The sequence below is a fragment of the Oreochromis aureus genome, linkage group 18 (assembly GCF_013358895.1).
Source record: "Oreochromis aureus strain Israel breed Guangdong linkage group 18, ZZ_aureus, whole genome shotgun sequence".
NCBI lineage: Eukaryota > Metazoa > Chordata > Actinopteri > Cichliformes > Cichlidae > Oreochromis > Oreochromis aureus.
In genome coordinates, this window is record NC_052959.1 from 35,568,577 (window position 1) to 35,596,101 (window position 27,525).

The 27,525-nt window shown below is 42.1% G+C and overlaps 1 protein-coding gene and 1 pseudogene across 3 annotated transcripts; one reads left to right on the forward strand and one right to left on the reverse strand.

Moving 5' to 3' along the window:
• Positions 1-1,728: 1,728 nt before the first annotated feature.
• LOC120434157 lies at positions 1,729-2,670 on the forward strand (annotated as a pseudogene).
• Positions 2,671-19,026: 16,356 nt separating this feature from the next.
• Positions 19,027-26,187, reverse strand: LOC120434301 (zinc finger protein 501-like). 3 transcript variants are annotated; one of them, XM_039602144.1, is made up of 3 exons: positions 25,940-26,181; positions 21,447-21,791; positions 19,027-19,671 (listed from the first exon to the last, which is right to left on the reverse strand). In XM_039602144.1, the coding sequence occupies exons 1-3, from the start codon at positions 26,109-26,111 to the stop codon at positions 19,391-19,393; spliced, it is 798 nt and encodes a 265-aa protein (XP_039458078.1). In that variant the 5' UTR covers positions 26,112-26,181; the 3' UTR covers positions 19,027-19,390. The 3 variants fall into 3 exon arrangements, with proteins under 3 accessions (XP_039458078.1, XP_039458077.1, XP_039458079.1); XM_039602145.1 differs by lacking the exon at positions 19,027-19,671 and adding an exon at positions 20,090-20,557 and having other exon boundaries at positions 25,940-26,173; XM_039602143.1 differs by lacking the exon at positions 19,027-19,671 and having other exon boundaries at positions 20,089-21,791; positions 25,940-26,187.
• Positions 26,188-27,525: the final 1,338 nt, after the last annotated feature.

Sequence of the window (27,525 nt, forward strand, 5' to 3'; positions counted from 1 at the left end):
TATGGAGATAAGAAAAAACAGAAGAGAAAACAAACAAAAAAGAGCAACATGATAAATACAACAACATCACAATAAACTAGCTAACAGTAGATAACAGTAGATACTAAATATTACATGTTATTGTGCAGCACGCAAGATCGACAGCGCACGCTGTGCTTTGAGGTAGCAGCCAAGAAGGGTGTAGTTTGTGTCTGTGAACACCCGTGTGCAGCACGCTTGTATTCAAAAGGTTTCTCCATGTAATGATCTGCTAGGGAGTGTGGGGAGCCATAGCCCCGCCCCCCAGGGCATGAAGCAGGTATGGAGGAGATCCAGGCTCCAGACATCCAGAGGCCCCAGAGAGGCAACTGTGCCACCCTCATTGGAAGAGCCGAGGAAAGCCCCAAACGAGAGGTCACCCAGCAGCCATGGAGCAGAGGCCAGAGGGGGTTTCAGTGACGTGCCCGCGGGCTCTTCCGGCAGCCTGCTGTGCCAGAGAGAACCGAGCCTCAGGCCCAGAGGCCTGAGGGCACCCCACCCCCCGGAAGGGGCCCAGCTGGGCCACAGGCGCCAGGCCCCGCCAATCGGCCACCCGAAGTGAGTCGGTACATACATGAGCGCCCAGCCCCAGACACCAAGAACCACCAACACACCAACGTCTGAGGGCATCAGCCACCGGCAGGGAGTGTGGTGAGGTGAGATAGGCCTCCATACCTCGGAGAGCCTGAGATGTTCCCAGAGAGGTGGAGTCTAAGACCCAAGCTGACATATAGACACAGACGAACAGGCGCACGCAGACACAAACGTGCATTCCCACCCACATATACACAACCAAATACTCGACACTCACCCGACGTGGAGACAGACACAAATAGACACTGTACACACATTCACACTCTCCAAACATACTCTATATCCCAGGTCCAGGTACCCCTGCCCCCAGAGGGGCAAACCGTACCCAGACCCAGGAGATGTAACCCTTCTCTCTGGGGTGGAGGAAAGCAGACCGCCTCCTTATCTGCAGTAGCAGGGAGGCCCTGCATCCCAGCCCCCCAGCCTCAACGGTTAACAGAACGGGGGTGAGTGAAGACCCCAAACCTCCCTCCGCCCGCTCATATGTAGTGTTGCTGCGTGCTGTTCTAAAGTGCATTTAAAACATAGGAGGGCATGGTGCTTCCTGCCAGAGAGCAGCACGGCTCCTCTCGATTATTACGTTGTAGAAGAGTAAAGGTTCAACATCATCTTTTGGTTCATCCAGCAAAATAAGAATAATTAACAAACTCTGTGTTTTTTGTTCTCATCTTCCTCTTTCATTACTAATAAACTAACATGATTGGAGGAAATGTTCTCTCCTCAGGCACACACTGTCTGATGGTAGCTTCTAGTATCACAACCGAATACAAAAACAGGTTCAGATATGCTTTTTTCCCTGCTGTCAAATAACTGTGTAGTCAGCAGTGACTTCACTGTCACTGGATGATTCCAGTGAATCTTCTCCTCCCCAAACTTTACAGTCTGAACGGGAAACTTGTGCAGACACTGATGCAGTGAAGCCAGCTGTAAAAGTCACTGTCCAGATTTGTCCAACTTGTAACTGCACCTCTTTAGTTTCTTTTAACACCAGCAGATGGTTCGCTGTTCATAAAGACCCTAAACAGATTTTTCTCTGGCTCCACCCACTGATGCTGAACTCAGCCAATGAGATGGTCTCTTTCTGCAGACCTCCAGCCTGATGTTGAGGAGAAGGCTGTGCAGCAGAGAGGCTGCTTAGTCTTTTCATTCTGCTGAACTTTGTTCATCTGCTGTGTGACTTCAACACCTGAAACATGTTCCTTTACCTGTTTGTACTTTTCTCTCACTGCATAGGTGAGTGTTAGAACACAGAAAAGTCTCATTGTGACAAGATTTGATCAGAGTTATTATTAGCAGATTTCTTCATCTCATTATGCTCACAAAGAAAGAAAAAGACTGACTGACATGAATCATTCATTTGCAGCTTTGGGCTCCATGAACAGCATAAAGCAGGAACGTGCTGAAGAAGCTGTTACAGAGCGAGGAAACATCAACCTGACCTGTACATATGATGGTCTTATCAACAATATCCAGTGGTACCGACAATACCAGAGATCCAGACCAGAGTTCCTGCTCTACATCACAGAGGAGGATCAGTTCATGAAGCTGTGTCGGGATTCTCAGCTCACATTGACAAAACAGAGAAACGTGTAGATCTGGAGATCTCCTCTGCTGCAGTGACAGACTCTGCTGTGTACTACTGTGCTGTGAGGCCCACAGTGACAGGAAACAGCAAAACTCTGTACAAAAACCTTTGGAGCAAAGACAACAGAATACTCCACAACATCCACTAGAGGGAGCCACACACTGTTAAACTGCTCTGGGAGTGTAGATAGGGAGAATGAGACACAGCCATGATGAAGAACTTTAGCAGCAACAATAATGTCACATGAGTCTCCTCCTGAGTCTGTACTCTCATAGTTAAAGTGTTCAGCTCAGGGGGAAGTCTGTCCTACAGCAGCAGAGGAGCAGAGCTGCAAGAAACACAGCTGTGGGAACATTTCTGTTTCAAACCAAACACTCATCTTTCTTTCTTTGGTTTTGCTCACATAATATTAAGGATATTTTAATAGATGTTTTTATCTCTTGCAGATGATTCATTCAGCAGATTACAACTAGAAAACATATTTTTACAGAAGGCTATGATTAACCTGAAGTTGCTCTTTGAGTATAAATGTGTGTGAAAGGGTGAACGAGGTGTGTTGTATGAAGCACTCTGAGTGCTCAAGTAAAGTAGAAAAGTGCTTTATGAGAACCATCCATTTATCAGTTAAAGCTGAGACCCACAGAAGCAAATGAGTGTTTGCTAAAAGTAGAAGACGTTCAGCTTTAAGATAAAAATGTGAGACAATTCTTTAATGTTCACATGAAACTCATGGAGCACTCAAAACAAACAACCTTTATTTGTCACATACACAATCATACAGAGTACAACATGTAGTGAAATGCTTGTGGCCGAGCTGCAGATGTGGCCGTCCCATTCCAGGGCTTGGTTTTATTAGCATAAGGGGTCTACCCAGGACTCTTACGGGTGGGAATCAAACTTGCGACTCCCACTACTGAAGTGTGTAGTCTTACCACTACACTATTCAGCTGCATACTCGGCACACAGACGCTCTCACCTCTGTCATGCTGCTTTGTTTTATACAAGCAAGATGAATATTTCATCACTTTTGGTACTTTATGACATTGGCATTAGATAATTATGTAAAATGACATATTCCAGGAAAAACAGAAGAATCCCCGTTGCAATAGAGCTGCTGGCTTCTTCTGCATGCATTTCCAAGACCTGTACAGATATGTAATACCCTCTCACTCAGGAAAATAAAACAGGTACTTTTAGAGTTTGCAAAACCTTAAGTAAGTGATTTTAATGATTTAAATGAATCCCAAAGTGTAACTGTGTAACAGAGCAGAGAGGAGGAGCAGAGATTCAGGGAGGAGCTGAGCTGTTACTGAACTATAGAAGAGAGAAAAACCTCCACATTCAACAGAGTTCAACACAAAACAAACTTTATGTTCCTCAACATGCTGTCATTACATCACTGTGTGTTTCCTCTGATTCTTCTCACTCTCACAGGTATGCTCACCTACACAGGAAACTATGTTCAATTCAAATGACTACTATAAATTTAGTATAACTGATTAATAACAGATATTTCTTTTTCTTCAGTTATCAGATGTGAAGAACTCACTCCAACCAACGAAGAAGAGTCCAGCTTAGAAGGCAGCACTGTTACTCTGTCCTATAAATACTCTAAATCTGCTGATGGCACTGATTACTTCTTCTGGTATCGGCAGTATCCTGGAAAACCACCAGAGTTCCTGATCTCTCATTTTGGAACAGGAGAGAAAATATCAGATCCAGTCCCTGGACTAACTTTTTATGTGAGTGAAGATAAAAAAGTAATGACTCTTCAGATCTCCTCTGCTGCAGTGACAGACTCTGCTGTGTACTACTGTGCTGTGAGGCCCACAGTGACAGGAAACACCAAAACTCTGTACAAAAACCTTTGGAGCAAAGACAACAGAATACTCCACAACATCCACTAGAGGGAGCCACACACTGTTAAACCTCTGATTCTTGTGTCATTGGACTGATGACAAAGACAACAGTGAAATTTTGGAAACCATCTGTCTGTGAAGGTTCTCAGTCCTCCAGGTCATCGTAGTCTAAGGAGCTTAGAAAGAAAAGCGTCTGGACTTGTTTAAGTTGCTTGAAGACGTTTCACCTCTCATTCAAGAAACTTCTTCAGTTTTAGGGTCAAATGGTGGAGAGTCCCAGATTTAAACCCAGTGGAAGTTTCCCCCCAAAGAGGGACAAAGGACCCCCTTATGATCCTCTACTTAATCACATGAGCCAAGGTGTGAAAACGGGTGTGGGTCACAATCAGCCAGGGTTTCAGGTGAGCTCATTGTGAAACCTGGCCCCACACTATGAAGTGATTTCCTGAGGTCAGATGGCCCAGGATGTGAGTGGGCGTTAAGGCGTCTGGGAAGGACCTCAAAACTGGATTATAGATGGCAGACAGTTGGTGTCGTAAACCACCGCCTCTGTTCAAAGATGGTCGCTCACAGTGGACATAGATGGCCTCTTTCACTCCTCTTTCAAACCATCTGTCCTCTCTGTCCAAAATGTGAACGTTGGCATCCTCGAAAGAGTGACCTTTGACCTTTAGATGCAGATGAACTGCTGTCTTGTCCTGTGGAGGTGGCTCTTCTATGTTGTGCCATGCACTTGTGAAGTGGCTGTTTGGTCTCTCCAATGTAGAGGTCTGGGCATTCCTCGCTGCACTGTACAGCATACACCACGTTGTTAAGTCTGTGTTTTGGAGTTTTGTCTTTCGGGTGAACCAGTTTCTGTCTGAGTGTGTTGCTGGGTCTGAAGTACACTGGGATGTCGTACTTGGAGAAAACTCTCCTGAGTTTCTCTGATACACCGGCTACATAGGGGATGACAATGTTGTTGCGTCTGTCTTTCTTATCCTCCCTCGCTGGTGTCTGATCTTCTTTTCTGTGCGTCTTTGCTGACTTTATAAAAGCCCAATTAGGATAACCACATGTTTTCAGTGCTTCCTTTACATGTGTGTGTTCCTTCTTTTTCCCTTCAGGCTTAGAGGGAACATGTTCTGCCCGGTGGTGTAGGGTCCTGATTACTCCAAGTTTGTGTTCCGGAGGGTGATGGGAGTCAAAGAGGAGCAGTGTTGGGTAAGTTATTTTAAATTAGTAACTTAGTTACATTATTAGTTACTTCTATCAAAAGTAACTCAGTTACTTCAAGTTACTTGTTACTTTCAAAGTAACTAGTTACTAGGGAAAGTAACTTTGGTTTTACTCAGAATTCTCTTGTTAATGTGTTGCTTCCCTAACTGGATGCCCAGCAAGATTGCCAGTCTTCTAGCTTACTTACATGTTAGCACTGTCCTGCCACAGGTGCACTGTGCCACCTACCAACAGAAAGGAAAAAATAATGTGCATATTTCCACGAGAGATATCCCACGCCTGGACCATCGTTTACCGCCACCATGATTCTAGCCTACGTCACAGCATTACGTGCGCTTTTTACATCCAACACGAAAACTGCAGTTGTGGTGCTTTCGATTGTACTCAGAACTCGGAAATTCTGCCTTCCGAGTAGGAAGATGTAGGTAACACCAGACTGCAGATGAACTGCATACAGAGCTGGACTGGGACAAAAATTCTGCCGGGGCATTTTGACTAGAGACCGGCCCGCCATTATAGGAAAAATAAAGCCTTTTGTTAGGTCTGCGCTTTGGAGGCCCCGCTGGTTTAGACTTATTCCCGTGAACAAAGCAAGACAGAGCTCAATCCATTTTAACTTGCAAGGGGAGCTGATAGGACCAGGGTCTTGGAGCTGCAAGCTCCTCACCTGATCCCAGACAACTCCAAACTCCGGCCCCTCTTGCAGCTCTTTTATTAACTCAGTGGTCAAACTCATTAATCATGCAACAGATATAACACTCACATGTGAACATGTGTCATGTATGTCTCTGCAACAGTGAACATGTGATGTGTGTGTCTATGAGCATGTGATGTGATCAGTGATATGTGTATGTGTGTCTGTGTAGGAAACAGAAGTCAGCATTCATCCTAAAGATCTAATCATCTTGCACAATGACAATAATATTGATCCACAATTCTCTAACACCTTTGAATGAAATCAAACGCTGTTGTGACAGTGATGTACACTGTCTTGTTGGTATATATGTATCAATCTATCAATCATTTGTTGTAAGATTCAGATAATTATTTTTTTAAAGCGAGATATTTTAATTGAGAATAAGAAAGAAAAGTATTTCTTTGTGCCCCCCTTTCCCTGTTAATGCCCTACCTGGCCCCCTGGCAACACTTTGCTAGACCCGCCCCTGCACAGTTACCGGCTGTCAGCTACTTAGAAAAGGATCCTGGTGTTATTTGTCTCTCAGAAACAGTTCATAACTTCCCTTCAACTCATTCATGTCACCTAAAAGGTAAACCTGTTTCTCCATCACCTGTTCAGCTCTGATGATTCAGTAAGGACATCTCCTGGTTTCATCTGCATGTTTCCCTCTCACCACATATCCAAACCGACATCATGACCAGCAGCTATTACAGCTGTGGCTCCAGCAAACATCAGCTGATACTAGAAATTAATATTAAATCAATTCTAACAACAGCTGATCAAGCTTAAACGTGCTGCTGTTGTTTAATGCGACATCCGCTGGTTTCCTCTTTCTGGTGCAAAGTGGGCGATAAACAAACAAGAGAGAAAAGCCGATCAGCTGATCATTGATCAGTTTCATGATTGAAGTAGAAACGGGAGAGGAGAGAATGAGAGAGGAAGAGGCAGCTGTGCAGCAAAGACACAATAACTCCAGCTTTGTGTCTTTTTCCATTGTAGCTGAAGTCCGGGACAAACTGCGTTCCTTCTCAGCTCAATACAAAGCGCGTAATATTTTCTCTGAATGCGGGACGATTCCATTTTTTAAGGAGTGGTTAGCAACTCTACTAACTAACCTTATGAATAAAATAAAGTTCAACATCAGTAACATCATAGCACCCGCCCAGCTGTATAGAAACTCCGTCATGCTAGCTAGTACGCAGTACGAGTTATTGTAACTGACTGTAAAAAGTCAGCACAACGAAAATAAACTCCACCTAAACTTGGTTTATAGCTGACCCAGATAGACTGCAGGTCATAACTTCTTACCTGAAGTTCAGTTCACCTGACACTCGGACCGGCGGCTGCCTCGGGTCTCTGCTAACCCTAACCCTGAAAACAAAAAAACAAAAAAAATCGGCATATCAAAACGAAAAATTACCATCGGCCCACCGAGTCCAGCTATGGCTGCATATGTGTTTATTAGTAATTTCTTTTTGTAGAGGGCTAGCAAAACAACCGTTTTCGAGGGCATTGCCATATTGGAATCTCGGCTTCTCTGACGAGGCTAACCATGAACATGGAAAAGTGGTCTTAAAAGTTAGAAATTACAGTTTGTCACTTTTGTTTTTAAGAGACACCAGGCAGCAGACAAAATCTACTCAGGAAGTTAATCCCACATAAGAAATGCCAAAACGTGTGCACTACTGAGAGTCGTCCAGCATTGTTATCAAAGCTGAGAACTTTAACCTGCTGCTCAAACATGTTTCAGTCAGAGTGTGTGTGCAGGATGCAGTCGGAGCTCTGCAGGCTCCTCCTTCAGTCTGACCTTCTGGATGATGATGACGACTGCAGCATCACTGTCATTTCTAAAGCTTCATCAGCCTGAATGGAAACAGAGCTCAGCAGGAGGAGGAGCTACAAGTGAATATGAAAGGCTTCATTTAGGAGCTGAAGAGCTGCTGTGTTCTCTCTATTGTTCATTCAGTCCAAGAGAAAATCATGTTCCTGCTTTTCATTTGGATGATGATGGTCTCCTTTCAGACTGGTGAGTCATCAAAAGATGGAGTGAGATGTAAAAGGAGATGATAGACATGAAAAGATTTGGATGTTGTTTGAATTGATTCACTTTTTATAAACTAAACTAAGTTTAAAGATACAGAAACATGATGGTGAAATATGTCTTTGTTGTTTTCAGGATCCTCTGAGGATTTACTGACACCATCTAAAGATGTAGTGATGAGTTTGGAAGGAGACACTGTGACTCTCTCCTGCAAATATTCAGGCTCTGACACTTACTTCTTCTGGTACAAACAGAAACCTAATTCACATCCAGACTTTCTCATCGCCTACTATTCAGACAAAACAGAAAGGATGAAGTTTATACATGACGATCAAAAAAAGGAGTTTCATCTGGAGATCTCCTCTGCTGCAGTGACAGACTCTGCTGTGTACTACTGTGCTCTGCAGCCCACAGTGACAGGAAACACCAAAACTCTGTACAAAAACCTTTGGAGCAAAGACAACAGAATACTCCACAACATCCACTAGAGGGAGCACACACTGTTAAACCTCTGATTCTTGTGTCATTGGACTGATGACAAAGACAACAGAGAAATGAAGCAGTAAAGATCAGAGACAGAGACAGAGCTGCTGTGGAAGCACAAAACTATTTGATTGGCTCAGCTATTGCACTGGCCCCGCCCACTGAAGTTGAGCAATGACATTATTTGTTGGTCATTGTGCTGCAGTGGAAGAACATTGTTCATGTGCTGTCTGTCTGGCTTTAATAACTCCAAAGACATGTTGCTGCACCTCTTTTTGCTTCTATCTCACATTATAGGTGAGTTTAAGAACAGGGATTAAAGTTTAGTTGAAGCTGCTGCATTAAGCAGATATACAGACTGCATTTCACTACTTTTCTTCTTTCTTTTTCCAGGACTCACAGCTGGAGACTCAATCACTCCTGAACAAGCTGAAGTCACTGAAACAGAAGGAGAATCTGTCAAACTCACATGTAGCTATGAGACAGATGAGGATTATGTACGCCTTCACTGGTACAGACATCATTCTGACGTTCAGGCGCCTCAGTTTATACTTTGGAAAGGAGCAAGATCATGGACTGGCTATGAATATATTCCTGATAAACGTTATAAAACCCAAACATCACCTACATCAACTACTCTGACCATAACAGCCCTAACCCTGGCAGACACAGCTCTCTACTACTGTGCTCTACAAACACAGTGATACAAAGTGTAGAAGAGGCTGTACAAAAACCTGAACACAGATATCTGACTACTCTTCAAAGAGGAGGGAAGTGGTATTCAAAGCACAGCTTCATATCAGATGGATTCTGCTAATTCCTGTTTTTATCAGAGTCACTGTGGTTACAGCTGCTAATGAAACACTGTGGGAGGATTCACATGAGCAGCAAATCCACATCAACCACAAACCAACTGTAGGAACGTTCAGACATAAAGAAACAAAAATGAAATAACTACAAACAGTAAAAACTGTTCATGTGAAATATGTACAGTATACAATATGCTTTCTACCATATCATCCTATTAGAGCACTTCGCTCTCACACTGCAGGCCTACTTGTTGTTCCTAGAGTATTTAAAAGTAGAATGGGAGGCAGAGCCTTCAGTTTTCAGGCCCCTCTTCTGTGGAACCAGCTCCCAGTTTGGATTCAGGAGACAGACACTATCTCTACTTTCAAGATTAGGCTTCAAACTTTCCTTTTTGCTAAAGCATATAGTTAGGGCTGGACCAGGTGACCCTGAATCCTCCCTTAGTTATGCTGCAATAGACGTAGGCTGCCGGGGATTCCCATGATGCACTGAGTTTTTCCTTTCCAGTCACCTTTCTCACTCACTATGTGTTAATAGACCTCTGCATCGAATCATATCTGTTATTAATCTCTGTCTCTCTTCCACAGCATGTCTTTCATCCTGTTTTCCTTCTCTCACCCCAACCGGTCGCAGCAGATGGCCCCGCCCCTCCCTGAGCCTGGTTCTGCCGGAGGTTTCTTCCTGTTAAAAGGGAGTTTTTCCTTCCCACTGTCGCCAAAGTGCTTGCTCATAGGGGGCCATATGATTTTTGGGTTTTTCTCTGCACCTATGAAGCGCCTTGAGGTGACTTTTGTTGTGATTTGGCGCTATATAAATAAAATTGAATCGAATTAACTATCCTTCATACGCATTCACACTCCGATGGATGTATAGAATAGAATAGCCTTTATTGTCATTGTACAGGGTACAACGAAATTGGAGTGCCACTCCCTTGGTGCAAAATGCAATAATAAATATAAATGTAAAATATAAAAGGTACAATAAAACAAACGTATCAGAGAGGAAATCGGGGTTAGTATCATGCCCAAGGACATTTGGCATGCAAACTGGGGGAGGCAGGGATCAAACCACCAACCTCCCGATCAGAAGCTGACCTGCTCTACCGTCTGAGCTACAGCGACCCCTAAAAGTCGTCAGGATATAACTTTCTTATTTATTGGATGACAGTGTTTAAAAATCAGAAACAAAATAAAATAACCCAGTTTCACACGTAACAAACTCACAACATATCAAAGATGGCGCCACGGTAGGCAGCCTGTTTCCTCAGCTCCCAGCTTTTTCCTTTTCCTTTCTCTTTTTCTTGTGCTTTAAGCTTTTTTTACCCAACACTCTTGGTCGTGTTTTATTTGTTGTGCAACGGGACATGGACCCACAAATTTTCGTGAGAGTAGTAGTATGTCTTCTACTCTTTTGGGACTTTACCACCACTTGTGGAGAACCTGTAAGCCAAGCCATTGTTTACAGTAGGGAGCAGCTGCTAGCACTATGCAACAGGAAAGTACTCCTGGAGGAGCGACCCAAGATTCCGAAGGAATTACGACGTCGGAGGAGGGGACGCAGGGCTGGAGTGAAGTACCAGGAAAGAAGGAGACGGTACAAACCAAGCATTCCATCCATTCTCATGGGTAATGTAAGATCTTTACCCAACAAGATGGAAGAGCTAATTGCGCTAACGAGACTGCAGTGGGAGTACAAACAGAGCAGCCTCCTCCTGTTCACTGAGACATGGCTCACGGACCACACACCGGACTCTGTCATAACTCTGGAGGGCTTTCAACTGGTTAGAGTGGACCGAAATGCAATGGAGAGTGGTAAGAGGAGAGGTGGGGGACTAGCAATGTATGTCAATGAGAGATGGTGTAACCCGGGGCACATCACTGTGAAGGAACAAAGCTGTACCAAAGACATTGAACTGTTGGCAGTTAGTGTCCGGCCATACCACCTGGCCAGGGAATTTTCACACGTTATTGTGCTGACTGTTTACATCCCACCCTCGGCCGACGCTACAGCAGCCTGTGAGTACATTCACTCCACCGTCTCTCAGCTACAGATGGAACATCCGCAGTCCCTCATTATTATTTCTGGGGACTTCAATCATGCCTCACTATCTGTCACTCTCCCTAACTTCTCCCACAACAACAACAACAACAATCTTTATTTATAGAGCACATTTAAAAATCAACGGTATGCCAAAGTGCTTAACATAAAACAAGGAAATAACACAAATATAATCAGGGTCATAAAAATGTAAAATTATGTTCACAGGAAAATGCCACCAATACACAACGGCGATATGACATACACAGCGCAAATAAAAGCATAATAGGAAAATTAATAGGATAAATCTATGCAAACAAGGCCAGCATTAACCGGTAGAAAAAGCAAGATTAAACAAATACGTTTTAAGCCGTGATTTAAAAGACTGAATAGAGTCAGACGCCCGGATGCCAATCGGAAGGTTGTTCCACAACTCTGGTACGTTGACTGCCATACAAGGGACAGCAAAACCCTAGATCTATTGTTTGCCAACACAAAGCAGGCTTACAGTGCATCACCCTCCCCCGCTTGGCCACTCAGACCACAACCTGGTCCTTCTCCAGCCCACTTACACTCCTATGGTGAAAAGGAACCCCCGCGAAGAAGGTGATAAGGGTGTGGTCTGAGGAATGCACTGAGGCCCTAAGAGACTGTTTTGAATGCACAGACTGGCAGGAACTCTGCAAGCCTCACGGTGAGGACATCGATGCCCTCACCCACTGCATCACGGACTACATTAATTTCTGTGTTGAGAACACTGTGCCTACCAAGAAGATACAGTGTTTCTCAAACAATAAACCGTGGGTCACCCCAGAACTGAAAGCCCTGCTGAACAAGAAGAAGAGTGCTTTCTGGTGGGAGACAAGGAGGAACTTAAGAAAGTCCAAAAGATCTTAAATACAAGATCCGAGAAGGCAAGGAGTGCTTCAGGAGGAAGATGGAAAACCAACTCCACCAGAAAAACGTCAGAGAAGTCTGGAGGAACATGAAAAAATCTCTGGACACTTCCAGGACAATGGAGGAGCCACAGTGTCTGCTGGCCGGGGTGGGCTAACGACTTGAATCTGTTTTTAACAGATTTGACAATGGCCCACTTATCACCTCTCCCACCCCTCAGGTTCCATTAACCCCCTCCAGTTGCCGCCCCCCCTCCGGTGCAATGCCATTGTCACCTGAGCTCTCTGCTTCACCCCTATCCACACAGCTACCCACAACAAAACCAGCCCCACCCCCACTCCAGCCCAGCCTCACATCTACTTCACAGCTGATCAGGTGAGAAATCAGCTCAAGAGGACGAAGGCAAGGAAGGCAGCAGGTCCGGATGGAATCTGCTCCAGACTGCTCAGGGACTGTGCAGACCAGCTCTGTCAGGTGGCCCTGTACATCTTCAACCTGAGCCTGAGCCTGGAGAGGGTTCCTGAACTGTGGAAGACTTCCTGTGTGGTTCCGGTGCCAAAATCGCACACCCCAGGAGCCCAACCACTTCAGGCCTGTTGCCTTGACTTCTCATCTGATGAAGACCATGGAAAGGCTCATCCTGCACCACCTTCGGCCACTGGTGGGCTCAGTGATGGACCCTTGCAGTTCGCCCACCGTTCTGGAATTGGGGTGGATGACGCTGTCATCTACCTGTTACACCGATCCCTCTCTCACCTAGAGCAGGCGGGAGCACTGTGAGGATCATGTTTTTGACTTCTCCAGTGCTTTCAACACCATCCAACCTGCACTACTGAGAGGGAAGCTGGAGGGAGCCGGAGTAGGCAAACAGCTGACTGCATGGACCATCGACTACCTTACCAACAGACCACAGTATGTGAGGCTCCATGACTGTGTGTCCGAGGTGGTAATCTGCAGCACGGGAGCACCACAGGGCACGGTTCTCTCACCTTTCCTGTTCAGCCTTTACACTTCAGACTTCTGTTATAATTCGGACGATTGCCATCTACAGAAGTTCTCAGATGATACAGCCATCATTGGATGCGTATCAGACGGAATGATCAGGAGTACAGGGGGTCATCAGTGACTTTGTTGGCTGGTGTGAGACCAACGTACTCCAAATCAACGCCGGCAAGACAAAGGAGATGATCATAGACTTCAGGAGGAAGTCACCCCCTACAACACTGGTGAGCATCCAAGGAAAGACATTGAGATAGTGGAATCTTATAAGTACCTGGGTGTTCACCTCAACAATAAACTGGACTGGACTACAAATACAGACATCCTGTATAAGAAGGGCCAGAGTCGACTCCACCTGCTGAGGAGACTGAGGTCCTTCGGAGTCTGCAGGACTCTGTTAAGGACATTCTATGACACTGTGGTAGCATCTGCCCTTTTCATGCAGTGGCCTGCTGGGGGAGTGGATGCACGGACAGGGACAGGAGCAGGATTGACTAACTGGTGCGGAGGTCTAGCTCCGTGCTGGGATGTCCCTGGAGTCTGTGGGGTGGTTGGCGAGAGGAGGATGTTAGTAAAGCTGACATCCATCATGAACAACCCACATCACCCACTGCATGAGTATGTGAGTGGGCTGAGCAGCTCCTTTAGTCAGAGACTGAAACACCCTCGGTGCAGGAAGGAGCGTTCGCAGATCATTCATCCCAACAGCAGTTAGACTCTATAACTCCTCAATCACGATGTCATAAGTCACTGGACACTGTGAACATCCACGGTCACCACTTCATGCATAATGGACCTTCCATGTGTATGGACATGTGCAGGTATATATGTATGTATATGTATACATATGTATATTTAGTGTGTACGTGTGTGTGTACATGTCTATAAATAGGAATAGTAGTGGTACAATAGCTATATCAAGCGATATAGTTTATGTCTTCCATATTTCCAACCATATCCATAATCACATACTGTGTATGCTACCATTGTATATAGTGTATTATACTGTGTGTGCTACCATTGTATATAGTGTATTATCTTACTTTTTTCATTGATTGTACTTATTTGTATTTTCTTTGTATTTCCTTCTGATATCTGTACCTGAGCTGAGGTGACGCAAAAATTTCCCCGTCGTGGGATCAATAAAGTCTTATCTTATCTTATCTTATAATAATCTAATCTAAAGGTGCTTCATACCTGCATAACCTACTTTGACATTCTCACAGTTTTTTCTATCGTGGCTTAAACGTCTGCTTTAAACCTTCCTGACATTTGACATGAATCATCTGTGTGAGTCTGTTTGATTTTTCAGTGATGTCATATGTACAGTTTCTCACCTGTGTGTGTGGTCTGATTGGATTTTTATTGCAGTGTCGTTGTCCACTCATTTGCTCCCCAAGAGATGGTTCATAAATAATTAGAAATAATAATAATAACGTAATTAGCAAAGAAGTCAAGTAAGTAAAACGTGTTAAAAGTGAAAATGAAAACCTGATTAAAATTCAATACATGTAAAAATGTGACTATGGTGGTTTGGGTTCTTTCTTCTTCTTCTTTTTTGAGTTTTTCTATCTTAAAATGCTTAGTAGAGTCTTTTATGATTTATTTAGTTAATTCTATATACTGTTCCCATTCTTTTCCCTCCATCAGTCTCTGTGTTTATCTTTTATTTGTCCTTGTTGTGCTGTTTTCCCTTTTTTGGCAGCTTTTGTTTTTTCTGTCTTGTGTTTGCTTAATTTGTAATATCTGACTTCCTCTTTGCATTTTTTTGGGGCTTTGTAAGTTGTCCTGACAAATCCAGATTAAGTACTTGTTGGAGTCCTGTCACCACCACGTTGCATTTGTGTCCATAACATATCACCACATAGCTAATTATGACACACAGCACATGTCAGATGTCCTGAAAGTGTTTGATAATAACTGAATGTAAAGTGTTGTTACGGTGAGACAAACTCTTGGAATAACAGCTGATTCTGTGTCATAAAGAATTATTTCATGAAGTGTGAGAGATTTCCTGTATCTGTGCTTGTGTCAGTGGAGCTGAAGCAGCCTGTTAGACAAGGAGCTCTTACTGTAAGAGGCTGATAGATAACAGCTTGTTCAGTGACCTTCTCTCCACCACAGCTTCCAATATATCCAGTTTGCATTAAGCCTTCCTCATCACTTTATTCAGTTTGTTGGTGTCACCAGGAATATGGCTTGCGGGAATACAGCTGATCACCTGTGTGGATTTTATGTGCTGATGAGTCAGTAAAACATTTCCGGCAGGTGTTACAATCGTACGATTTTCCCCCTGTATACATTCTGCTGTCGTCACAGAAGAGGTGATCATTAGGGGTGGGTTTTGATAATCGATTTATTGATTAAAATCAATTCTGGCTTGGATAATGTGATATCGATTCATTAAAATCCTGACTCGATTTTTTAATATAAATTTATTTTGCCCAAAACGCCAGAATTTCAGGTTAAACCTCACAAAATTTCAACAACCACCAAACAGCTAAAACAGTAAATGAGAGCAGGAACACGGATTCTGCACAAAGACATAAACACAAAGCGCGGACCCCCAATGCATCAGAATCAGTGAGATGTCGCCTTTCTCACCTGACGGCACGGACACGGTCGGGGCTGAAAGCCGACAGCTCGCTGATTCTGATGTTTCGCGGTCCGCGCTTTGTGTTCACGCCCTTTTGCGCTGATTCTAAAGCTGTTAGTTTGATCTCTCTCCAAACAATATTGACCGAACCAGCAGCAAAAGAAGATCCAAACTACGCTTCACATAAACATCGTCATGAAATCACTCTGACTTTTGCTGTTTTGCTTCCACCATGATAAAATCACACTTCATGCACAGCTCTCTCTCTCTCTCTCTCTGTACTTCAAGAACAGTTTTCTGTCTAAATCTGTTTTCTGCATTATTCGCTTGCTTGTTACGCACAAGACTACCGTTGTTTACAGCCTGTTGGCCGCTGTTTTTTTTCCTTTTACTTACTTCCGAAAAGAAAACCGAATTTCTGCCGTTCAATACTGAACAAATTTAAACTTTTTAAAATTATGCAAAATGCAAAACGCTTAACCGTGTCTCTAATAACACCGCTGTAACTTCAGAGGTAACGTTCATATGTTGATTAATGGTTTTCTTTCGTTTTTGATCTACTGCAGAATATTTTTATAAAATCCCAGGCCAGGAAAACCACCTTCATGTTTTTCTGCGTTTTATCCTCAGTTACTTTGACAAAAGGCATCTGCTGTGATGCTCACACCTTTGATAAAGTCTTGCGAGTGTCAGCTTCCTTTTTATAGATACAAAAATATGTAAATGTACTGATCTGAATTATAATATTTCTGACTGTCTGAGGCAAAATTTCCCAGATTCAAATCGAATTGAATCGTGAATCAGAATCGATTCTAGAAATCAGTGACGATACCCCGCCCTAGTGATCATTGTTACCTGTGTGGATTCTGAGCTGTGTATTTATATTCAGGACTTATTCTTTCGGATTTATTCCCAAATATCCCGTGTGTCAGAAACACATCGACTCCCTATCTACATTGTCACACTGAATATGTAGGCAGGGAGGGTGATGTCTTCTTTTTGGCTTGGACACGTACAGCTCTACATTTGGAGTTGATTGTGAGTCTAATATTCACTTCCTATCTGATCTTGACTTTCAGCTACAGCTGAGTTTTAACTTTGTTTCTATTAAAATTTTTTGTCTTACAGACTCTCAAAGTGCTGAACACTACAAGCCACACTCGCCCTTTACACACTGATGATGTGTTTAAGGACCACTGACTTTTCACTTTGTAGACTTCCTGCTGCCAATGAAAGCAGAGCAGCAGAAAGACGTGCTGAGTGTAAAGCTGTCAGCAGGGGGAATAACACAGGGCTGTGAATGAGTCCTGTCACTGTGATCAGGCTCCTCCTTCTAATCCACCAACTTAGTGTTGATGAAGACTAAACAGAGAGATCACAGCTTCTTTATACTTGCTGTAGCTCACAGTTACTCTACACTGCAGATATGACGCCTCTGTTCATCTCAGTGCTGCTGGCTGCTATGTGCCTCGGTATGAACACAACTCTGTTTCTTTGATATCAATCCAACATTGACATGATTCTTTAACAGCACACTGATACTGTTTGTTGGTGTTTTACAGAATGCAGAGCACAAAAGACAACGTGCTGCAAGCAAAGGAGAAGAGACTGCTGCTGCAGGAGGCACAGTAACACTTGGCTGTCTCTATAACAGCAGTGGTTTAACAGGCACTTCTCTCTTCTGGTACAAACAGGATGGAAACAACAGCCCCAAATTCATCCTGAGTCGTGTTAGCAGGGATGATGGAAACACAGCAGCTGAGTTCAAGGAGAGATTTTCATCCACACTGGATTCCAGCATCAGATCAGTTCCTCTGAAGATCCAGAAGCTTCAGCTGTCTGACTCTGCTGTGTACTACTGTGCTCTGCAGCCCACAGTGACAGGAAACACCAAAACTCTGTACAAAAATCTTTGGATCAAAGACAACAGAATACTCCACAACATCCACTAGAGGGAGCCACACACTGTTAAACCTCTGCCCAGTTGGGTTTGTTGTAGTGACAATTTGAGTGAATAATGTTTATTGTGTAAAATAACAGAAATTATTCAAGATAATCAGTCATGTGACACAAGCTACTCACTGAAATCCAGTAACAGCTAGCTAACGTCATACTTACAAATACAACAGAAACTTAATGTCTATTATTTTGTGATGAATCTACTTCCTGCTTCTTCAAAATGTTTCTTCATACAGCAGCAGAGGTAAGGATGAAACAGGAAGACAGAACTGTGTCACATGACCACAGATGTTTCTGCAAGAGCTGCTGCCCACATTCTGCAAGAATACAACGGGCGTTTATCAATATGCGTATTTGTGCGTACTTTCGTTCTCGTGTACTCGTGATACGTCATCAGTCGGAGACCAAGTACTGTTCCAATTGGCACGCATCACGCCGAGAACGCAAAGTCCCGGATGTGTTCTCGATCCGCCCATTTTATCGAGCATGCATCGGTGTAGACTTGGGACAGCTATATATCCCAGAATGCATTTCGTCCAAAACTCAACAGCGGACTCCCGGCACATCGTCCGTCCCCCCGCTCGCGGACTTCTCACTACTCAGGTTAAAGAAACCCCAGCAGCTGTCTATAGTATTGAGTGTCCACTAGAATAGAAATAAAAGCGTTCTAACATCTCACCTGCTTGTTTTTATTAAGGTATGTACATGTACACTATTTTTATTATTAGAGGTTTCACTACTGAGGTTAAAATGATATATAAGTCACTTAGATCACTTCTAAATGTTAATGTTTGGTTTATTTCAGTGTTTTATTTGTTCCTGAGTAAACCGGTTTGGCTGTGATTAAAGTTAAGCTTCATAACATGTTACTCACAGTTAAATTAGGAGGGGACGGCAGTAAAACTCCGGACCTGTGACATCATCACGCACGCTGGTGTTCCGACTGTACAAATCACGAGTCCGTGCTCGCGTTTGAAAATTGAGAAACGCCCACGAGTCCGTGCTCGCGTTCTCGGGCGGGTACGCGTGCTCCCGTGCGTTCTCGGCGAGTGCGCACTCACCGAGCACGCGAGTACGCACTGGCGCATTTGGGCATTGATAAACGGCCAGCGAATCTAACCCCACTAACTGCATGGAGGAAGCCAGAGAAAACCCAACCCAATAAATAAGGATGTGACTTATTGTCTCTTCACTGAGGACAGACTGACGAGAAACCTTTTTCCCAAATACAGTAAGTACAGGAGATTTTAAACAGGTGAAATGTTTAATTTAATGCTTGCAGAGGAACAGAAATCATCAATGAAAATGCTAACTACCTCTATATATGAGCGTCCCACCACGTCTTGAGTCTTAAAATCTACAAAAAAAGCTAAAAGTAACAGAAAACTAATGTCAATGAATTAAATGACCAAAAGAAAATGAGACAAATAAATGATATAAACATCAACATTAAAAAATTATATCTAAATGAACTTTCAAGTTATTCTTATTAAAAGAATTGAAAAAGCAGCATGGTGGTGCAGTGGTTAGCACATTTTTAAAAAATCTCAAATTTATCACTGTGTAGTCTGACAGCTGGAGGTTTGACTGATCTCACAGGATTATACGCAACAAACTAGAACACAGGGTAAAGCTGTACTCTGCGGAAACACAAATCTAAAATAAATATTTTATTTCCATTTATTTTATCACTCACTGGTCTTTCCATGCTGCTGTTTATTTTTAAAATGATGGATGCACATTTGAAATTTTTATAAGACACCTTTAAACATGAAAGGTTACTGTCCAGAACCAGAGCACAAACAACCAACCTGAAATGAAATAAAATCGAAAAGAAATTAATTTCATTGATTAAACAGGTCTTTTCGGTGTTTGTTCTGTTCTGTGATGTAGTAGCTGCAATGACAGGAATGCAAAAGAGATATAAGAGCAGAAACCAAACGTTTGCACTTCATTCAGTTAGGAAACAGTTTAACAACTTCTACATAGAAAATGTATTCCTCAGTAGTGTTGGGCAAGTTACTTTGAAAAAGTAATTAGCTATAGTTCTTCAAAAAAAAGTAAGTTATTAACTAAGTTAAAATATTATAAAAGTAACTAAATACAAAGAAAAGTAACTATTGTGTTACTTTAGAAAAAAAAAAGTTTAACCCACTGAGGTCCAGGGTTGATTTGACCTCTACATTTCACCTTTCAAGAACTATTTATCATGTCTTGTTTGGTATCATTCTTTTCAGCACAACCTCACATTTGAATTTACAGTTATGTTTTCATTAATACAATTGATTAAAAAAAAAAACATGTAAATAAACAAAACAAACAACCCCCCATGAAATCATATCTATATTTTTTACTGTAACAACGACAAACATTTAACAAATCATTTTCATAACATGAAATGCAAATAGACATTGTACATTTTAAAAACCTATGCAGGATTTTTGCAAATGAAAAAAGTTATATGCAACTATTTACCTAAAAAAGCAGCAAAGACTTTTTTTAATAACCATTTTAAACTATTTACAGAACACTCTGCATCAAATAAGATGCCACACAAATTATTTGTGCCACCACGTTATCTTAAATTGGTCATGTAATTGGTTTACCATGACTACTTTATTCTTCCTCAGCCGACCAGTGGGACTTGCGTGACTGTTTCGTCCCACTAGCTCCCAGCAAGATGAACACAACTTCAATCATCTGTGTGTTGAGAAACTGTAACGTGCCCGCACCGCATTTTCTTCTTCGTAACAGTCACCGTAACAGCAACAGCGATCTAACGCTAGAAATAGTAATTAGTTAGATTACTAATTACTGAAAAAAGCAATGGTGTTATCCCCATCACTGGGTACAGAATTGATAATGCCCTTAAAACATTTTGTAAATAGAATAATTTGTAAAAATGTGCCACTTCCACCTGCTTTTAAACTGAAACTCTAACCATAACCTCCTCACTATCATGCTGTGTTTACCATTAGTTCCCAACATTTACTGACTTATGTTTAACTTTGCACTCCACACAGCTTGCTAAACTGTTAATTTTGTTAAAAGAGTACACCTCTATATGTGTATTTTCATGTGACGCAACAAATGAGCACGATATCTAAATGCATTCCCACAAGTTTTACAATGATATGGTTTCTCACCTGTGTGTATTCTTGTGTGCTCTTTTAAATGACTGTTACGCTTGAACATTTTCCCACATGTTTTACAATGATATGGTTTCTCACCTGTGTGACGTTTTGTGTGTATCAAAAACAAATTTCTAAGTGAAAATGTTTTCCCACATGTTTTACAATAATAAGGTTTCTCACTTGTGTGAATTTTTTTGTGCCTCAATAAGCCATTACTACGTGCAAACATTTTCCCACATATTTCACAGTGATGTCGCTTCTCACCTGTGTGCGTGATCATGTGGACAGTCAAACCGTTTGTCTGTCTAAAACTTTTCCCACACACTTTGCAAGAATATGGCTTCTCACCTGTGTGGATTCTCATGTGCTTCACTACAGAACCACTACGTACAAACATTTTCCCACATGTTTTACAGGAAAACGGCTTCTCCCCTGTATGGATTCTATAATGTCTTTCCATTTCATAATTATATTTGTAGGCTTTTCCACAAACATCACATTTAATAGACTTTTTACTTTTGTCAGACTTGCACTCACTGTCTGGCGTAGGTTGGTTTTTATTTCTTGGTGATTCTGAATCTTTCTTCCTTCCTCCCTGATATTGTCTCACTGCTACAGCAGAGCTGACACAGTTGAGTTGCTCTCTTTTTGGTTCTGGTTCACTGTGGTCTCTTTCCTCAGCAGCAGTCACCATAAAGGTATGAATCTCCTCCTTCAGTACCAGCTGCTCTCCTTCCTGACTGCTGCAGAGTTGCTCCTGTTCCTCTTTAATCTGTGGAGCTTCTGGTTCCTCTTGGTCCAGATTGGAGCTCCTCTCCTGGTTCCAGAGCTGCTGGTCAGCGATAACTTCCTCCTCCTTACAGAAATGCTGCTGTGGGACATCTGGAGGGGAAAAAGGAGACAATTAAAAGAAAGGTGATGTGAAAATAGAAAAAAAAAAAAAAATCATACTAAGCAAATATACTGCACAAAAAATAAAGGAAGACTTCGAACATGTATCAGATCACAATGGAAAATTAAATTAAGCTTAATATCTATAGTGCTATGGATTGGGTATGTGTTGGGAATGAAAGGATGCCATGTGGCTGAATTTAAGGACTCCCTAAAAATTTTACTGCAACAACTCAAAATGGTACTCAGTAGTTCAATTGGCCCTATGTGCTTGTAGGGCAGGGGTGTCCAACTCCAGTCCTTGAGAGCTACTGTCCTGCAGCGTTTAGATGCAGCCTTGTTCTGACACAACTGAATCTAATGAATGACTTGTTACCAGGCCTTTGCCAAACTTGATGGCGTGCTGAAGAGGTATTCCAACCATTTGATTAAACTGTGCTGGGGTAGGGATGAATCTAAAAGCTGCAGGATATTAGCCCTCGAGGACTGGAGCTGGACACCCTGTTGTAGGGCATGAAATGACAGATGTGTCCCCCCTAGATCTTGATCTGCCCATCACTGAGCTCCTGGACAGAGTTGTAACCTCGTAGTACCAGATGGAATGAAACATAACATCCCAGATATGAATGGAAATTGAGAAGAATTTAGTGATTCCAACTGATTATTGGTAACGCTTAATGTTCCAATTTTGTATCAATTCTGTCTTCAATCCTTATTGCCTCTGCTTTGAGAGTCACCGCTATCATTAAGCAGCATATCAAAGACATTACATTCATACAAATTAATTTGTGCATGTTCGAGGCATTTCCCCTCTGTTGTGATCAGTGCTGGGGTGGTAAATGACAAAACCCCCCAAAACAAAACAAAACAAAACGTTGCTACACATATTACATAGAGCACTTAAAATTAATGTGAATTAGTACAGTACTGCAGTATTTACTCCTAGAAGAAAGTAACTCATTGTACTAGTCGTTACAAAACTTTAATGTTAATGTGGTCAGCTCTCAACTGCAGCGTCACTCTGGGCTCTTGGCTAGCTTAGCGTTAGCATGCTGACTGCACAGGTGCTTGCAGAGCCATAGTTGTGTTAGCAGCCGTTTAGTCCTGGATGCAGTTTCTACTTTACCATCATGTTCTCATCCTTTTGTGCAATAAAAATAAATGTAATGTCCATATCCATGTTGCAGAGTGCGCCGCTATTTCACTCCTCTCACACGCAAACTAAAATCAGCTGATTGTAGTGCACGAACAGTGGGATCAATAACCAGACAGACTAACAATTGAATTACTTGAATTGGATTACCGGGAACCGGTTCTTGAGGATAGCTAGTGCCCAGCAGTCCAGGTCCTTGGATTCCCGTCCCTAACCCACTCTGCTACTTAACTGACCAGATCAATATGCCAGTAGTTTGACTGACCTGATGCTATACTCTGGTTAAAAAGTGTTCCTTTAATTTTTCGAGCAGTGCATACTGTTAAAACAAGGCTTAAAAGTATGAATGTCAGTCAGAAAAACACAGAAAGTTTACACCTCTTGTCAGTGCTGATGATGACTGACATCAGCTGTTGAAAATACGAGAGAAATGCAGAAATGTTGGCTGAATCCTCACAGTTAACAGATAAATCTACTCTCATTAAAAATCAGCTACAAGGAAAAAAGGCCACAAATGAATACAGAGAGAATACAGACCCTACTCTACAAGTTAGCCCATGAACAGAGAAAGTCCAGCAACAAGGACAGAGGAGGGTTTAACTACAAGCTGCAGTTGAAAAGCTGTAGATAATAAATATACTGTAGTGAGCTGAGGAATCACTAAACCAAGAACTCACACAGAGGAACTCAAGCGTCAGAGCACAAGTGGGCGCTCTTTTATGTAGCATTTACATACCTTCTAACTATCTAAATCAGTGGTTCCCAATTTTTTTTTGCTGGGCCCCCCTTTTTTTTTTTTACAAAAAAAATGTTCGCGCCCCCCACCCCCCACGCGTGCACGCACGCACACGCACAAACTCAGCCTCCAACCACACACACCCATATTTTGCTCCATTGCGGTTTATTTCACACCTCAAACATTTAGTAAACAATTAAGCAAATACAAGTAACAGACACAATTGAAAGGTACAAATGTGTTGTGCATGAAACGAATTCAAACGTGGTGCAGATGTGTGTCACAAGTTGATCTGGCTGTAGGCTGTGGCACTTGGCCAGAGGTGGCGCTGCTTGATTCGAGTCCATGTTAGTGCACACAAAGTAAACTGCACGCTTTAGTTGTGAAGCAAAAACGCTGAAATCGGAGTAATGAAATGCAGGAGGGGGACGATAACGACGACTAGAGTCTCCCGATCGTTTACTCTTGCTGTCCTGTGAACAACATTGGCGTGGTGTTAATTGTTTGCTGTTTTCGCGATCGCGTCGCGCTTAGAATATCACCAGGTAAACTCCCGACATTTTTAAACATTTTGCTGTTCAACAGCATCAAGACCAGTGTTGGGTAAGTTACTTTAAAAAAGTAATTAATTACTAATTACTTAGTCAATATTGTATTTACAATACTTATCTAATTACTGTGTCAGAAAAGTAACTTAATTACTAAATAAGTAATTAAACTAAATACTTCTTAAAATCCCTATAAACCTTGAGTGGGCAAACAATAGAAATTAAACTCTTTAAATAATAAATACATTTTTTTAAAGACGTAGACTCTACAGTACGCAGCGGTAGCATCTCTTCCACAATGTAGCCTGCAATCATTTTTTAAGCTCGCCTTCAGACGCTTTCTGTACTGCTGAAGTAAAATCAAGTTTTGCCTGCTTAGCAGGAGTTGCCGCGGTGTTATCCATGGATGATGAACAAGGATCACTCAGAAGTGTTCGTCTATGCTCTGTGTCAGGCGCTTCAGTAGATTACTCGTGCTATTAACTGCAGCTGATAGTTTTTTCTCCCCAGGACATAGCTTACATATTACTGTAATGTTCTTGTCTGCTTGTTTCAGAAAAGTGAAGAGACGGGAATATGTCCATTTCAAAAAACAGCCACTCGCTTCAGCCCAGTCCGACATCTTCCGCTTTAGAATACGACTATGCAGCAAACTGGCGCAAAATGACGTGCAGCTGCACTACAGCGATGTTAAAGCGGCAGAGTTTACTTCTACGTTTAGAAGACAAATTATTGAAATTAAATAATGATATTCAGCGAGTTTAATTATTTTACAATGTAACGCAAGTACATTGTAAGTAACTGTAATTAAAATACCTAAAAATGAACAGTAATTAGTTACTCTACTTTTTCAGTGGAAAAGTTATTTAATTACAGTAACGCATTACACCCAACACTGATCAAGACTGACGGAGTGTGTTTGAGATAATCAGAAGGTCGGTGGTTCGATCCCAGGCTGCCTCCTGGCTGCATGCCAAATATCCTTGGGCAAGATACTAACCCCATGTTTGCCTACTGGTGGTGGTCAAAGGGCCCGGTGGCGCCAGTGTCCGGCAGCCTCGCCTCTGTCAGTGCGCCCCAGGGTGGCTGTGGCTACAATGTAGCTTGCCATCACCAGTGTGTGAATGTAGTGTAAAGCCCTTTGGGGTCCTTAGGGACTAGTAAAGCGCTATACAAATACAGGCCATTTACCATTTACCATTTACCATAACCTCACAAGTGTCACAGATGACACATTTGGCGTTTTTTTTGCTGGTTTGTCGGTAGCAGCTCCTGAAACGCAAGTCTGACACACATCTGTTCGACCAACGCCAGTTAATCTGGAACACCGGCAGAGCCACACGATGGTTGTACTGTCGTTGTCGCGAATGAACCGACGTTTGTCCGTCCAAAGTGTGGATATTTTACATATAAGAGAAAGAGAGAATGAATATAGGCACTACAGTGACCATCAAAACGATGAAAAAATAAACCGTGTGGCACCACGAAACAAACGATAGCGTGTAATGTGAAACAACAGATGCTTTCATGTCGTGATCCGATATATAATGGTCCCATCTACCAGCTGTACATTAAACTGCATAATCTTCTGTGAAAAGTGGTACATAAGTACATTTTGCTTACTTACGTCTCCAAAAAGTCCTCACAATCATAAATGTCCCGCAGAGCTGTGATTAGGATCCTCCGTCAGAGGGACACTCACCTGTCCTGTGCAGCTTGATTTGGGGTTTCCAGGTGATATCCAGCAGTCTGCGCTGACGGTCGATCTCTTCCTCGTACTGGACGATCGTTTTTTCAAACTCCAAGAATATTTGTTCAGCAGCAGCAGTTAGTCGCTCGTTGATAAACTCTCTCAGATACTGAACTGAAGGCATTGTTACTGCCACAGCTCACACAACACAACACAACACAACACAACACAACACAACACAACAATCTCTGTGCTCAGACACACACACGTGGAACAGTAATGACGCCTTTGTTTGTTTACTTCCGCCTGTGTCACATGGTGAGGTTCCGGCAGAGCAGAGTGTTGCCTTTAGTTCCTCTTTAACGTCTCGGTTTGTTGCAGTAAATTATTTATTATTATTATTATTATTATTATTATTATTATTATTATTATTATTATTTATTTGTTCATTTCAGGCACAACAAAAAATACATATATTAAGCATAAAGTGCACAAAACAAAAAGCAAAATTTGCCTGAAAAGGAGCGGGACGAAGAAAACTTATTAAATCCCACCCCTATACTCACTCATCAACAACAAACTTCCCGCAGCTACGCCCATCGTTGCAAACCAAACAAACCCATCAACAGCCCCGGGCACATGCAAGCATCTCAACGCCAGCTCGCAAACAACAAATAGAACCTTCATAACTGAATACAGAATATATTAATTATAAACTGCGTTACCACAGGTAACAGGCAATAATAATTACATAGTAACAAACACACATCTACACACACATGTACATATATATACATACATACGCACACACTTTTTTTTTTTTGAATCCATACCAGCAATGGTAAGAGAACAGACATTACAGAGCACACTAAAACCATCATTGATTATACTGTGACCAGACCAACTGTTTGTAGAGGAATTTAAATCTATGAATATTTTTGCATTGTTTCAGTTGTAAACTCAGACTGTTCCAGATTTTCACACCACATACAGACACACAAAAACCTTTACGGGTTGTTCGAGTTCTGGGTAATTTGAATTCTCCGAAGCCTCTCACATTATAAACCCTTTCTCGAATTTCAAATATAGTTTGTAAATTTGCAGGTAGAAGTTTATTAAAGGCTTTGTATAAGATTATGGATGTATTGTAATTAACCAGATCCTGGAATTTAAGTAACTTTGCCTGAAGAAAGAGTTTGTGAGTATGATCTAGATAACCAGCCTTGTGAATAATACGCAGTGCTCGTTTCTGTACTGTGACTAATGGATTGGTTGTATTTTTATATGTGTTTCCCCACACTTCCACACAATATGGAAAATATGGAAGAACCAGGGCACAGTACAGAGTACGAAGTGCATCTTTATCAAGGTATGGTTTCACTTTGTTCAAAACTGCGAGGCTTCTGGAAATTTTGGTTTTTATGTGTCTGACGTGGGGTTTCCATGAAATTTTATTATCAATTACGACTCCCAAAAATTTGTTTTCACTCACATTATCAATTGGTACACCTTCAATGATAATTGGTAATTCTATATTATATTTTAAATTACCAAAAAACATTGCTTTAGTTTTATTTATATTTAATGATAATTTATTT